The sequence below is a fragment of the Episyrphus balteatus genome, chromosome 2, assembly GCF_945859705.1.
Source record: "Episyrphus balteatus chromosome 2, idEpiBalt1.1, whole genome shotgun sequence".
In the NCBI taxonomy this organism is placed as follows: Eukaryota; Metazoa; Arthropoda; class Insecta; order Diptera; family Syrphidae; genus Episyrphus; species Episyrphus balteatus.
This window is the reverse complement of record NC_079135.1, coordinates 119,536,014-119,551,775: the sequence shown is the minus strand read 5'-3', so window position 1 is coordinate 119,551,775 and position 15,762 is coordinate 119,536,014. Positions and strand designations below refer to the sequence as shown.

The following is a 15,762-nucleotide window of genomic DNA, read 5'->3' as shown; positions in this document are numbered from 1 at the left end:
GACATATTTATTGTTGAAATTGAAGTACCTTAAACATTTTTATTGATGTGTGATGGTATCATGACTTCCGTTTCTGACCAAAGAAATTAATGAAAATACAAGGAGTAAAACACAATGAGACTAGAAAAAGTAAGAAAAATCCGTTAAATTGAAAAGTTTTGATATATTTTATATTTTTAACTGAAAATATGCTTCCTTAGTAACAATTTCGATTAAAATAAAAAGATGGCGATCCTTGTTATTTAACAGCTAAAACAGTTTTAAATGGACTGTTACGTTACATAATTTTCTGCTATTCTAATGAATTGGTTTCCAACATATGATACACCACTGATATTAGGAAGTACAATACTTAATAAAATTTTTATTATACCTAGCAAAAAATTAATTTTGAAACCCTTGAAGAGGAAATATGTTGGGACTGTTACGTTACAGAAAAGGACTGTTGCGTTACATGTTCGTTACAGAAAAAAAAACTGTTGCGTTACATGTTCGATTTTAGTTCATGTAAAAAGCTAAATTTAATACATATTTGAAATTGCTAATTTGTTTTTTTAATAAATATTTATTTGGCATTCTTGCGATGGGAACTTAAAGGAATTTCAAGAAATTAGCAAAGAAATTTAATAAACGAACAAAATAATTTTTTGTTACTTTCTTATAAGTTTTAATTTTTTTTGATAAAAATTGAATATCTTGACTCTGAAAACAAATTATAGCTAGATGCTAAATAACTTAATATTCATATTATATTATATTTCTTTTAACCCTTTCGGTAGGTACCAGCGTTACTCTCATGTAACATATCTTTAAAAATTCGTAAAAAATATTCCATTAAATAATTTTTTAAGTTTCGATGGCTTAATTGAAAGATCATAATGCCTAGTTACTGGATTAGTACAAAAAGTTAGTCAAGTATCAAACTTTTAATTTTTTTTTATCGAAAAATTTTTTTTTATATATGGTCATAATTTAAAAAAAAAAGATATAAAAAATGTTAATCCAGAAAGTGTTTTGGTTTTTTGGCTTTGAAGAAGAAGCATACATTATTGTTCTATAAAAAGTTATTTTCTCAGTTGTCCGACTTTTTTTGGTGGTCATACTTACCCAAAAAACTGTTTAGGTTCTGGGTTCTGGGACTGTTACATTACTTAAAAAAAAAATGCGGCTGAATTTTTTTGTAATAAAAACGCGTGCAGTTTTTTGTTTTTTCCAGATATTAAGCTTTTATGTTTCATAGTCAGAATGAGTGTGTTTATTATAAAAGCGAAGAGTTTTTTACTTATGTTGCTTTATTTTCGGGATTTTGGCCTTTCTGGATTTTGTATTTTCGGTATTCTTGATTTTCGGAATTTTTGATTTTCAAAATTTCTGGAGTCTGGATTTTCGGAATTCTTTTTTTTCTGGATTCAGAATATTGGGATTGTATTCGTCTCCCATGACTGATAAATTCGAGTTTTGATGAAATACTTCAGCAAGTAGCTTTAGAACAGAATCTTGCCTGCAATATTTTTTAGTCCAATATTTTAAGCTCTTGGCATTGAACCTACAGAAAAAATATAACAAAACCAATACTCTCCCATTGCCCAGATCGCAAGTTAGAAAATATTAAAATAGAAAAGAATTAAATACAAAAAAAATATGAACTAAGAAAAAAAGGAGTTTTAGCAACAGCAAACATGGCTCCACCACCATAATATTTGAGGGCTGTGCTAGTGTGGAATTCATGGAAATGGTTTACAAAACTATTGCTCCAAGCTGCACCGCAATATTCATTTCTAACAGTAGTTGCTTTTTATGCATCCGTTGAATATATTTCAAATAATGGCGCTGCGGCTTTCATATGAAAAAAAAATTACGATTTGAATGTCCCGGATTTTTTTTCTTTCATCTAAATATTTTCTTATTTAGAGTTTTGGCATTGCCATTGTTAGAAAATTTTAATTTTCAATGGTTTATTAATTAAGGTCGTTTTGAAAAATATTAATGATGTGTTTTTCGGTCATGGCATTTAGAAATTCTAAACTCCATGACTGAAAAACACATCAACATTGACTTTTAATTGAAAAGGGGGGAAGAGAGAGAACATGATAAATAGGTACTTTTGATAATGAAAGTCGAAGTCCCTGTTTTTTTATACACTAAAAGAAACTGCTCTACATCTAGGCGAAATTATTTTCCAACAATTTTTTCTATTAACAAAAAAAATTCCCGATGTTAATTTTATGGAAGAAAACGGTATTTTCCTATTTTACATTTTTAAGCAGAACTCACATATTGTTACGGCAAAAGTGTTCATTGTTGTTTTCGGTTACGTGAGTCTTAAACTCCAGAGAGATCATTTAAACCAACTGTTTACTGATGAATTTTAACATAAACCACCATAAAGAGACTACGAGAAGCTCACCTGGATTATAACCTAGAACTTCAACAATCTGGCCAAAGAAAGATTAATATAGCTTTCGTAATCCTAAAATACATAAATTTTCTTAAAGTTGGTGGCTGATCAAACAAATTTTAGTCTATGAAAATATAAGCTGCTGAAACATGAAAGCACCAAAATACTGAAGAATATCTGTCATCAGACGCAACAAAATTATTTCGGTTAAGGACTCAACTGGTCAGAAGACTAAGCTGGCTTTAAACATATTTGGTCCTGTTGAATATCGATCATAATGATTTCGATAGGCTCTGTACGTCGTCGTAGGGGCATAAAGCCCAGGGACATAACGTTTCTTTAAAGGTATCTGTCGAGGCTTATGTCCCATTTGAGTGGGACTTAAGCAAGTAAAAAGTGGATGTTATGTCCTGCTAACAAAGAATTCAAAAATTATGAAATTATCTCTCTGGGTGGGACATAGCTACATAATTCGATTTAGGGCATATGTCGTACTTCATTTTGATATAAGTCCATACCAACTTAATATGGAGTTATGCCCCACCTTAAATTTGAATTTCAAAGAGTATCCAACCAGATTCCTCAAATGCAAAAGAACTTTTCGTACAAACAACCTCCCACCTCCCCAAATCCTATAATGTGTCCAAGCAAAGAGTTTGCCTACCATTCTTCACAGTTTAAATGTAGGTACCCTGATTCTGGGTTCAAGCACTGTATTTATGAATAAACAATAAGAACATGTATGTAAACAATAAGGTACCTATGCAACTCCCTGTTTGAACACACACTATAGGTAATGATGTTTGGCTTGTGTCTCAGTTTCAAAATAATATGTGGGATTTATATCCCACTTTATAGCCCTAAACTGAATGTGGGCCTTATGTCCCATTCAGAGTGTGATATAAGTCCCATAAATAAAAAGTGGTCGTCATGTCCCTGGGCCTTATTTCCCTATGCACAGATTTTTTTAAAAATGATCGACTTGTTACGTAAACCTCTGAACGTTTGCTCAAGCTCAGCCCCAAGTTTAATCTGTCCTCTTTCAAGGTTGACCTTTTTACTTGCTCTATAATAGGGCAAGTATTGGTTTCGTGTCAAAAAAAAAAATTAGGTTTAAATCAAAACCAACATTACGATGATGGAGAATTTCGAAAAAGTGGATCTCGCAATTCCGTCCGTGCGTTTGTGCGTCTGTCCGTCCATCTGTACACATTTCCACAGCCTAAACGCGTGCGCGGAGCCGAAAACGGCTGTAACGATTTTGATAAAAAGTTTTGTGTATAATTTACAAACAAAATACAACTTTTGATTTAAAAAAAATATTTTTTGGAAGGTTACTAACGATACCTGCCATAGAACCGTTTTTTTGGTTTCAAAATATTTCTTTCAAGACTAACCCGATTTCAACGAAAATTTTTATGCAAAAGCGTTTAATTAAACGTAATTTTAAAATGTTAGAAAATTTACAAAAAATACATTTTTGGATTTTTAAAAAATATTTCAAAATTTTTTGAAAACGGTTTTTTAAAATGTTTCGAAATTATATTTGTAAATAAATTATTTCTTCAAAATGGCGTACCAGCTTTTTTTCAATTTTAGAAAATTTGTAGGTATATATAAAAAATTATTTTTTTAAAAAACGTTATCGTTAGAGGATTTAAAATTTTTTTTTTCTCAAAATTCCCTTTCATACCAGAAATTAGATGGCATACTTCTTTTTTTTGTTCAAAACCTCTAAAAGCGGTGTTTTATTAATTATAAAAACAGATGTTATGTACTTTTTTACATTATAGGAAATGGTTTATTTAAATCGAATTATAATTTTGCCTCATTTTTTTTATAAAAAGCTTTAAGATAAGATCTATTTTTACCATAAAAGCAAGTACGTGTGACCCCAGTCGTGCATTTTATTTTTCATACGCAGGAAAAGTATAGCGAAGTTTAATAAATAAAATTATTAAAATTGTATTTGGTAATACCATAAATCTCCAAAATATAAAAACACTAACGGATTTCTATTGTTAAGTGGTCTCTAATCCTAAAAATAGCCACAGTTCATTGACATCAGTTTTGTTACGAATTCGAAAAAAAAGTTTCTATTGCACTTTGCAGACTTTTTATGCTTTATTGTGTGGCTTTTTTTTACAAGTTTTTTTACCACAACACACATCAAGTTCTCTCTATAGAAATTTTGAAATTTCTATTTTTCCACAGCTGCCCAGAGGGAAAGACAAGAAAAATCCTTTCCATGAAACATACTGGACTAACTTCAAATTTATAGATGCAAATAAGCTTTAAGGCAGAAAAATTGTGTGCAAAATGGGCTATTGCATGATGGCAAGTGGCTACTATATACTATAGTGTTGGTGGATATGGAACGGACAGCATTCCGAAAAGGATATTGAAGAGGTTTTTACGGTCTTTAAAGAATGTTTTTTTTTTTTTTTTTGCGTGGGAAAATTCATTCTGGAAACTCTATAAAATGGCAACTATTTTGTGGGTATATAAAGTGGTTGGTGGTCGAGAATAATATTGTGTGTGCTGGTTTGGTCATTGTTATGGGACCGATAATAGACCTTGAATGTCCTTTTTTTATGTCGTTGCAGTCGGGATTATTAGGGATTAAATGTGGCTTATAAGTGAGATGATGCTTTTTATCAGCTGAATAATGGGAGTTGAAAAATTATTGTTTGAAATTCAAAAAAGAAAAGTTATTACAAAAAAGCTTTATTAAAAAAGAGGGAAAGAATAGTTTCGAAATCTAGACACAAGGATTACGAGAGTAAATTATAAATCAGAAGAGATTTTCGACGATAAGAACTTTTTGATGATAAGAAAAAGAAATTTATCCTTGATAAATGATTCTTCATAGTTTTTAAGCCAAATTAAGATTCCCACCGCAAAAATAATCACTCAATCAGTATTCTTCTATTCTTCCTTCCATTGTGTTTAAAATAGCCTTTCTTTTCAGTTCATTATTGCTACCAAGGACAATAAAAAAATTCCATAACAAAATACTGAAAGAAAACCTATCCAAAAGGATAGATATGGCAATTTTATTTGCCCGCAATAAAGTGTCTCATTCCACAATCAACATCCACATTCTTTTTTGTACAATTGTTAAAATTCCAAGGACGACCATTCAATGGGCAACACTTACATAATAGACCCATAAAATTGACCCCAAAAAATATCCTTCATATAAATTTCCAATATTCTTTCGACACGTTCGTGTTCATGGCCGTTATAAAGTCCAGTTAATAGTTTCTCATATACCGAATAAATGAGAAGGAGCCGAAGAAGATAAAAAAAAACCCTTTTCTTCCTTTCAATTTTTCAACAGAAAAAAAAAATAATAAAAGATGTTTTAACAAAAAATCATTGACCCCACCAAAACCCACCAAAAAATAAGACGAAAAAGAAGAAAAAAGTATAACGTTAAGATATTTTCCTTTCAAAAGCATCACCATCATCATCATCTCAATACCAATCAGATTCGAAAATTCACCGATTATCCTTTACAAATTCCGAGCACGTCCACCCGTTTTACCCTTCGTGTTCTTATTTCTTATTATAGCTTTGCGCTTGGTTTAAGGATAGCGATAATGGTTTTTTTTTTCTTTAGTTCAAGATGTTTATGATGTCTGTGTCTGTATTATTGGTGGTGATGTTAGTCATGCTTTTTCATTGATTTCTATTTTCAGTTTCAGAAGGATATGTGTTTGAGTATTATAGGCGACAGCGAGTGAAATGAAATGAGGGTGGTGTAGGTTTTTTTGTTTGTGGTATTCACTTTGATTTTTTATTGATTTCTTACATAATATCTAGTGATCTTAGTGATTTAGTAAGAATTCTGTGATAGATTAAAAAGATGATAATGACGACAGATTCTTGTTGAAAAGTAAATACTTGGGTATTTACCTAAAATAACCATCCTATAAAATATTAGCCAAGGTTATTTCAGAAGGCCAGAAGAATATTATGATAAAACTGATTCTTTGGTTATATAGGTAAAGAAAATATCTAAACTTCGTTGAAGGCCGAAAATTCAGCATTGGGAAGTTTTTTAGTTAACCTTGCAGAAGAGAACAAAAAAAGAAAATAGGTGGTAGCTAAAAATGAAAGATAACTGAAAATTTTTTGAATTTGTGACTTCGTGTTGTGCACCTTCTTTCTTCACATTTATTAGGTACAGATAAATCATTTTTATCAAAAAACAAAACCGACTTCCATGGATCAAAACTGGGTTTTATGGCTTTTCTAATAGTTTCTATGGCCAGAACTGAACAAAATTGAAATGGACACTGCATGCACTAGTATATTTATTTTAAGAACTGAAAAAAATTTGCTGTGTAAATACGTGGTTCAGGCAGAAACGGGACGATTTGCGTAAGGTAAGCCCGGCTTAACATATTTTTTCGTTAGCCTTAGATAAAAATTATGACTAAAAAACTTTTTTAAATTAGGTACCTGCCAACCTCTTAAAAATCAAAATTTGTTTTTTTTTTCCAGTGTATAAATTGTCCTTCCTACTCCTTTTCTCAATTTACCATTGTTAATCCAACAAATTCCTTCACTTTTTTCGTTTGTACCTACTTCTTAGTACAAAAATTATATTACAAAAACTTACCTACATATTTAAAAAAACAGAATATAAAATTGAAGCTGCGTGGAGCCAGAACTGTGACCTCAAACCAAACTAATCTTATTCGTTGTTTGTCTATCCAAAATTTTTTTTGTCCACCTTTCAAAAAAAAAAAAATTAGAGAAAATTCATTTTTTTTATATGAAGTCTGAAAATTTAAAAATAGCCAAAAATAGCTTTTTGCAAGGAAAAAATTTGTAACAAGCTGATTTTTGTTATACAGCTTGGTGTCAGGGTGGTTTACAATCTGTAAAAAATCCTGAAGTTTCCTCTGTCCGCTAGTACCATTATAAGGGGTCAAAGGTCACAACATTTTTTATTTTAAAAACGGTAGGTTTTAAACAAAAATAATGTTCTACAAAATTGTAACTGAGGTTATTTTACAAATATTGTGACACAAAATTTTCTTGTAGGTATCTGAAATTATATCACTTCAAACTCGAATAATGTATTTTTTGATATTTTTATATTTTTGAAGTGAAAACTTCTTTAGTATCGTAGTGATTTAAAACAAGATGAAACGAAAAAGCGACAGGAAAAATCAATTGATCATAACTTTTTTGTTTTAATAGATAGATAAATGAAATTTATACAGTAGATAGGTAATTAATTAATTGATTATAATTGTGAAAAATTTCAATTAATTTCATATTCAAAATTCTGAGATAACGGTGAAAAGATGTTCTTTTTTTTTTTTAAATACGTTATATCTTTTGATCTAACATAACATAACAAATTTATTTAACTTTAATACGCTGATAATATTACCTTTCATTTGATATATCACAAATAAAAATACGTGCTCTACAAGTTATATAATCTTTAATTGAAAAACTTGAAAAATACCTCAAAACACCTGTGAAGATTTGTTGCCGATGACCAGCCACCAGTGTAGGAAGTACCGTAATTCCGTAATTTCGACATGGTTGGCTTTAAAAAAATTTTACTTTTTTTTGTAGGCATGGTAGAAATATGATTGAAGCGTCATATGAAAGGTAAAATAATAATGATATAAAATTTATTATAGGTTGTCATTTAAAAAATGGATTCAATGGCGCACAGAGAAAAATAGACCACATAAAATAGAACAAAAACAATAAGATTTCTCTATGGTTTTCATCCAAGAAGGAAACCTTATTAAAACAATCGGGTTTTCCTTACTGTTTTAAAATCTGCAAAAAAATAAAAAAAAACCATGACCAGGCTGGGAATCGAACTGGAGACTTCAAATCATTAGTCGCCCACCTTACCACCTGAACCAACCTGCCATGAAAATATTGATCGCGATTTTTGTTCTAGTGCTAAGTTGCAAAAAAAAAATCAACTTTTCAGTCAAATTTTAATAAGATTTTCTCTATAAAAATAATAAGAAATCTCCTTAAAAAAACCTTATTATTCGTTGATTTTAATAAGATTTCCTTATGAAATGTATGGAAGGTAAAACAATGTGGCAATCTGTTAGTTTTAAGCGGGTCATATTTTTCTCTGTGCGTTAAAAGAGAAAAGAGATTGATGGTTTTGCTTTTTTTATGAAAACTAATTGGGTTAACTTTTTGTGGATGTTGTATAGACATGGTCTATATAAATATTTTGAGCTGAAACAATAAGCTTTCAGACGATATAAAATTCATTGTAGGTTGTCATATAAAAAAAGTGATGAAATAAAAAAGAGTTATATTTTTTCGATTTTTTTTTTTTTTGCAAGAAAAATGATTTTTAAGGTTTCACTTCAACCACGTGTGAATTGCACACATGATTTTTTGTTATTTTAATCATATTATATGGGATAGTTTGAAGTGTTGTAATGTCTAAACGGTAAGTGTTACAAAAAACTTTGTATCTCAATTTTTTGTAATATAACCTCAGCTACAATTTTGAATTAAATCATTTTTGTCTTAGTCGAAAGCGATGCTGAGAACTTGCAGAAATCACTTCTGCAATTTCGTTAGTGGCGATGATGAAACAAACTCAAAAACAGTTTTTAAATTGTCAATTCTAATTTTAACTAAAATTTTGTGTCCTTATTGATTTTTTTCCCCAAACCTAGACTCATGATTTATTACCCTAACAGTTACCATTAGAATCTGAATGGTTCTTTTTTGTATGCTAATGTACATCCTACCACTAAAAATACTATGATATATCTCTCAATCCTTCAAAAAAGATATTTTAATGTAACCAATTAGTTCAACAAAATGCAACATATTGTAAAAAGGAAAAAAACTTTTCCATCACCATATCATACAAAATATATTTATATTATCTTCTACTTCATCCATTCTCTTCATAATGTATGTTCAACATCATCTCACACCAAATAAAATTTCCGAACAAAATGCTTCCACATTCACAAAAATTTTTAAATCCTTTTGACCTTCCCATTTACCCATTTAGAGAATAAAGTTATATCCTTTTATTCAAAAACCATTCAAAAGGAATGGACTTGAATGAATTATGTAAATTGAGACACAAAAGTCTTTTTTTCAGAAAATAACCCTTTTGAAAAATTTCCATTGAATTTATTAAGAAAAAAAAATAATATAAAATAAAAAAAAGCTTCCTCTTTTAACTCGAATTATACAAAAAAATTTCTCTGATGCTCTCTGTCTCTCATAAAGAGATACATATACGAAATTTAAATTTCAATTCAATTCGACCCTATTCTAGCGGTTCATTTAACTTCCTAGAGCTTCATCCCAACTCATCTTCCTATCATTCTGTTTTATTATTTTCCATAAAATCACCAAAAAAAAGGAGAGAAACGAAACAACATAGTCATCATAATCAACAGGCACACATACAAATATCACATACACAAATACACACGCCGCATAACCCGAAAACAATTCCACAAAAAGAAAGATCCAATCTCCATTAATAATACACCCGCAGTTTCCCACATCCTGCTGATACAGTTCCTGTGTGTCTTCCCCATTATGGGACACAAAAACCACTTCCGTTACACTTTACAAATTGAAATGTAATCATTTGTCATCAGATTCCTTGATTTATCTGCATTTCCCTCTCACAGACACATCCACATCATCCACATCCTCTTCGCGTATATCTACCACTATAATCCACACACAAAACTACGTTACCAGCATTGAAATTATCCTTAAAAAAAAAAAGTACCCCCAATAACAATACAGACAATGTGAATGATGCGAAAAAGGATCAACGACATACAATAAAACAGACCAGTGCCATAGTGAGCCAAGAGTATCAACTGGATCCTTGGGATGTCCAATAAAATATCAGTCGTAATGGCTCCCTCTTGGAAATGATGGCATCATGCCGCAGCAAAAGACCCATAAACACTAAGAATGGATTCGAAAATACAACACAAAAAAAGGGGATACGCACCAAATATCCTGCGTGTCAGCAATACAAAAAAGATTGAACATTTCTCTTCTTCCTTTTTTTTGTTTTGTTTAAATACAAAAAAAGAAAGAAATGTCCTATTGGGCAATTGTTGTAGATACGCATTAAACCCAGAAACATACCAGATTTTCTTTTGAATTTTTTTTTTGTTGTTAATTTTGATTAAAATCAAGAATAGATACCAAAAATTGCTAAAAAAGGACAATCGAATTATCCTCCATGGTGCAAATTAAATCATTCTCCCACGCAGCACATTATTTTTCCGAGAAATTGTGTGTCCCAAAATGACGCTTAAAATAGAATTCCGCGATAACAATGGGGACTACAAAGGGATAATATACACTTTCAAGAAATGAACAAAAAAAAAAGCTGATTGTCCTTTGGGTAAAAAGGACATCATACCAAGAAAAAAGAAAAAAGGAAATAATTTCTTTGCCAATTAGAAATGAGACAACGGGCGAACAATGAGACCAAAAAAATTCATTGAAATTTGTCACAAAAGGACATTTCAAGCAATTTTTAATGAAAAAAAAAAAAAAAAATTCAAAGAGTATTCTCTTTTTGGTGTCATAATGTCATAAATTGTCAGTGAAAAGTTGAGGGTGTAGTTCGTTTTCTTGGAAAAATTAATTTTAGTTGCGAAATTTTTAAACATTTATAGCAGTAAGTATTCATGCCGCTGCCGTTTTGGAAGTTCGGACGCAAATTCAGATTATGCCAGCTTGACTTTTGTTTCAAGCAGTGCACCCTTTTAAGATATTTCAAAGATGTTCAACTTTCCCAAATTGTAATCGCCCATCATTTTGTTCAAAGTAATTACACGCACACATTAATTAGGAAGAGTTTTAAGGTTATTTCCAATATAAAGCAGCTTGAGCTTTGAATAACTCGTTGTATATCGAATACCTCTTAATCCAGAAAAGTCGATGATGACAGTTATAAGCCAATACTTTGCAAATGCAAAAAAAATGGCTTTCTTCATCTTCCACTTTTTCGTGAGCCATTTAACAAAAAAAATATCTTCAAATGTTTTTAACAAGACAGAAAAAAATAAACCAAGCCATTAGCTTAAATTTTCTTATAAAATATTATTTAACGTTCAAGTTTATATAAACAAATTTAAAATCAATCTTAAAAGTTCTCTCCAACGGGCTTCACGGTTATTTCATGAATTTGTACATGTGGTGGAGTAGAAACGGCATACATAACAGCTTGTGATATATCTTCTGGATTAAGACAAATTCCAATAGTATCATAAACTTCCTTTGGGTTAAGTTCTGTCCTAACAATTCCGGGACTAACACTCTGTAGAAAAAAAAGCAAATATCATGAAATTTCAATCTTTTTTATAAGGTAAAATCTTTTACTTACTGTTGTCTTAATTTTGGTTCCCAAATTCCTTAACTCACATCGAATTGTTTCATTTATTGCAGTCACACAAAACTTTGATGGTGAATATATGTTAGAACTTGTACCTGGCATATGAGGTACACTGTGTCCAGCTATGCTGTTAATATGCACGATGTGTCCATCGAACTTTCTTGCTTGCATACTCTTAAAAGCTGCCTTCGTACAGTACACTAAACCTTTGACATTTGTATGTAGAATTTTATCCATAATATCGCTTTCCATTGTGACTAAATTTCCACAATCACGTCCGGTAACTCCGGCATTATTGACAAGAATATCTGTGCCACCAAGAGCTTGTTCAATCCAATCGAAAGTTGCTATGACTTCAGCCTCATTCGTAACATCACATTTGCGAGTGAAATAGCGTTTCTGTAATTCTGCTGATAGTTTTGAACGATTTTCATCCAAACGCTCTAAACGTCTACCAAGAGCTACAACTTGAAGTCCTGCTTTAGCGAAATCCTTCGAAATAGCTTCACCAATTCCACTACTTGCTCCTGTTACTACTGCTACTCTATTTTGCCAACGTTCCATTGTTAATGTGGTACTTAATCAACTAAACTGTTTTCTGCCTTTAACTTGATATTTTATATGAAAGTTTTGTTTATAAAGAAAGATAATAAATATTTATATTTAACATGTTCAGTTCATATGTATCAGATATGCGATAAAATCTTTAAATATAAAAAATTTCTAATCTTTTAGTATTTGTTATGTTGATGTAGTTCAAGTGTTTTGAATACATACTTTAATTTAAAGAACTAAACAAGCTTAAATGTATAGGGTATCGGATGGAGTAGCTATTTGTTTTCAATTGAATTTCATAATAAAATTCAATAAAAAATTCTGGTCAGTCATATGATTAGTTTGCTTCCCAAAAAAATAGTATTTATTTTTTTTTGCAAATGAACAACATTCTTTTAGCAACCTACAAATAAAACGCTTTTACATTAGAATATACCATTCAAAATAAATATTATTTTTCCAAATCAGGGTATCTCCATTGTAACGGGTGTGACACATTTACTTCATTTTTTGATCCCAGTTTGTGTACTATTCACTAAATTAAATAATATACATACCTACTTAATATATATTTTTGAAATAAAATTTAGTGAACTTGTCTTGTATCGTCACAATTTCTTAAAGTTAAGTGTAGCGGGTGTGACGTTAGACGATCAATTCATTCTGCTTCGGTGAATTTAATAAACCATAGGGTACAAGGAATTCTGCATTTTTGTAACAAATCAAAAATGTAACGGGCGTGACAATTTTTCGTAAAGGGTGCAACACTGATATAAAAAAAGTACTTGAAGACTATGTAAACATTGAAGAAAAAATCTCCAACTAAAAAATTCATACTCTTAAGTACTTTATCGCATGTTGAGAAAGATAGTGTCACAACTTCAAGAGAAGTAAAATAAGAAATCCATAAAACTGAATGAATATACAAAAAAATTTAAATTGATAAAAGGACTTCTGCTCTCCTGTCGCTAGTTTTTCAGCCGTTTGTTACGAATTAAGACCTTCCGAACTCGAATATCGATCTATTTCAAAATCGACACTTTTTGAGTTGTGACACTATATTTCCTAACGTGCGATAATTGGATCAGAATTTTAGAAAACATCAGAATAATTTTTTTATTATTTTTTTTTTATTTCAATTTTTTATTATTTCAATTTTGGATAAAAATGCGGGTCCACCGTTTTTAATAAAATGTTTTTTTTTTTGAGGAACTTTTTCCAGTTATTTTTCAAATTTTTTAATCAAAACCTCTTCACTTTTTAAAATTTTTATATTGAATTTGGTACACTTAAAAAAATTAAAGTTATATGAAATTATTAATGTAAAAACTTTAACTTTCATTGTATAGTTTGAAAAAATGTTTTTTTTTTTTAATTTCAATACTCTATCGTTGTATGAAATTTTTTTTAAGTCACTGTATATCGCAAGTTAATAATTAAAACTTAAATTGTTTCAACTGTTATAAAAAAATTGTTCTTTAACGAATGTCAAAAAAAAAAAATTACAAAAATTAACTCATATTGTTGTAAGTATTTTCAAAATAATCTCAATTTGCCACTTATAACATCCACCCTATTTAAAAGTCTAATTAAATGTTATGTCATTATATTCACATTTATTATAACCAACTTTAAATACCAAAGTATTGTAAAAGCAAATATGTAATTGCAAAAATTACCTTAAATTAAGTTTTTGAACTTGTTGTTGTTTTTTATAATAGTAGGGTAATTAGTATGACTTACTGCATACCTACGTGTTCATTTTCTTAACAAACATCAATCAAATTTGTTAAAAAATTAACTGACCATGACTTTCAAAAATTTTATTTAATTATGTTATGAAATTCAATAAAAAAATAAACAAATAATAGATACCCTATAAAGTTAAGCTTGTTTAAAATATAAATAGTAAGAACACTTGCACTACTTCAACAAAACAAATACTATACGATTAGAAATTGTTTATCTGTAAAAATGCTATCGCTTATTGCATACATGTTTGATATCAATATTTTTATATGAAAGCTTTTTTTTTTGTAAACAAATTTTTCGTATAAAATATCAAGTTAGAGGCAGAAAACAGTTTAGTTGATTAAGTAGCACAGTGACAATGGAACGTTGGCAAAATAGAGTAGCGGTAGTAACAGGAGCAAGTAGTGGAATTGGTGAAGCAATTGCCAAGGATTTCGCTACAACAGGACTTCGAGTTGTAGCTCTTGGTCGTCGTTTAGAGCGTTTGGATGAAAATCATGCAAAACTATCAACAGATCTACAGAAACGCTATTTTACTCGCAAATGTGATGTTACGAATGAGGCTGATGTCATAGCCACCTTTGAGTGGATTGAAAAAACTCTTGGTGGCACAGATATTCTTGTCAATAATGCTGGAGTCAGTGGTCGTGGTGGTGGAAATTTAGTGACAATGGAAAGTGATTTTATGGACAAAATATTACATACAAATGTCAAAGGCTTAGTGTACTGTACAAAGGCGGCTTTTAAGAGTATGCAAGCAAGAAAATTCGATGGACACATAGTACATATCAATAGCATAGCTGGACATGGTATTCCTAATGTACAACCAGGTACAAGTTTTAATATGTACCCACCATCAAAGTTCTGTGTTACTGCAATAAATGAGACAATTCGTTGTGAGTTGAGAAATTTAGGAACCAAAATTAAGACCACTGTAAGTTTTCTTGTTTGTACCTGAAAAAAAAAATAAGCTAATTTTTCTCTTGTTTTTTTTGTACCTGCAGAGTGTTAGTCCCGGACTTGTACGAACAGAACTTGCTCCAAAAGAAGTTTATGATACTATTGGAATTTGTCTTAATCCAGAAGATATATCGCAAGCTGTAATGTATGCCGTTTCTACTCCACCACATGTACAAATTCATGAAATCACCGTGAAACCAGTTGGAGAGAATTTTTAAGATTGATTTTTAAATTTGTGTTTTAAGCTATATTAAATTGAACATTAAATTATATTTTATAAGAAAATATAAGCTGAAGTGTTTTTTTTTTTCTACTTTTCTTTTAATTTTGACTTTTTTTGTTGAGCACATAAGAGTTCTGCTCCCACAAAATTTGGAATTTTTAAAAATCAAGATAGAAATTTTATAAAAAACTACTTTAAAAACGTTATCAAAGTGGGTCACTATGATGTTAAGAAAATTGAATTAATTTCGATTTGATTTGAAGCAATTTTTTTTTTATTAGAAATAAATTAAGAAAATGGCGATAAAAAAATTACGAGAAAAGTTACATTTTTCCTAGAATCTCAAAAACTAAGATACTTATAAACATGCGGTTTTATGTTTATGACTTAAAGTCAATGAGAGCTTTAATTTATTAAAAAAAAAAACTGTTACTTTCATTTAAAAAATTTGAATAAAATAAACTT

General features: G+C 30.0%; 2 protein-coding genes across 2 annotated transcripts; one reads left to right on the top strand and one right to left on the bottom strand.

The window, feature by feature from the left end:
* Window positions 1-11,499: 11,499 nt before the first annotated feature.
* Window positions 11,500-12,420, bottom strand: LOC129910723 (farnesol dehydrogenase-like). Its single transcript, XM_055988213.1, has 2 exons — window positions 11,799-12,420; window positions 11,500-11,732 (listed from the first exon to the last, which is right to left on the bottom strand). Exons 1-2 carry the CDS (start codon window positions 12,369-12,371, stop codon window positions 11,559-11,561), a joined length of 747 nt encoding a protein of 248 aa, XP_055844188.1. The 5' UTR covers window positions 12,372-12,420; the 3' UTR covers window positions 11,500-11,558.
* A 2,016-nt stretch (window positions 12,421-14,436) lies between these two features.
* On the top strand, window positions 14,437-15,364 carry LOC129910480 (farnesol dehydrogenase-like). Its single transcript, XM_055987883.1, has 2 exons — window positions 14,437-15,048; window positions 15,119-15,364. The coding sequence occupies exons 1-2, from the start codon at window positions 14,473-14,475 to the stop codon at window positions 15,290-15,292; spliced, it is 750 nt and encodes a 249-aa protein (XP_055843858.1). The 5' UTR covers window positions 14,437-14,472; the 3' UTR covers window positions 15,293-15,364.
* The last annotated feature ends 398 nt before the right edge of the window (window positions 15,365-15,762 follow it).

What these genes read in the sequence shown, in the direction of transcription:
- LOC129910723 (XM_055988213.1), bottom strand. Translation starts at nt 12,371, where the DNA reads ATGGAACGTTGGCAAAATAGAGTAGCAGTAGTAACAGGAGCAAGTAGT. An exon ending in GAACCAAAATTAAGACAACA is followed by an intron (nt 11,733 to 11,798) that starts GTAAGTAAAAGA and finishes TTTTTTCTACAG; the next exon opens with AGTGTTAGTCCCGGAATTGT.
- LOC129910480 (XM_055987883.1), top strand. Translation starts at nt 14,473, where the DNA reads ATGGAACGTTGGCAAAATAGAGTAGCGGTAGTAACAGGAGCAAGTAGT. An exon ending in GAACCAAAATTAAGACCACT is followed by an intron (nt 15,049 to 15,118) that starts GTAAGTTTTCTT and finishes TTGTACCTGCAG; the next exon opens with AGTGTTAGTCCCGGACTTGT.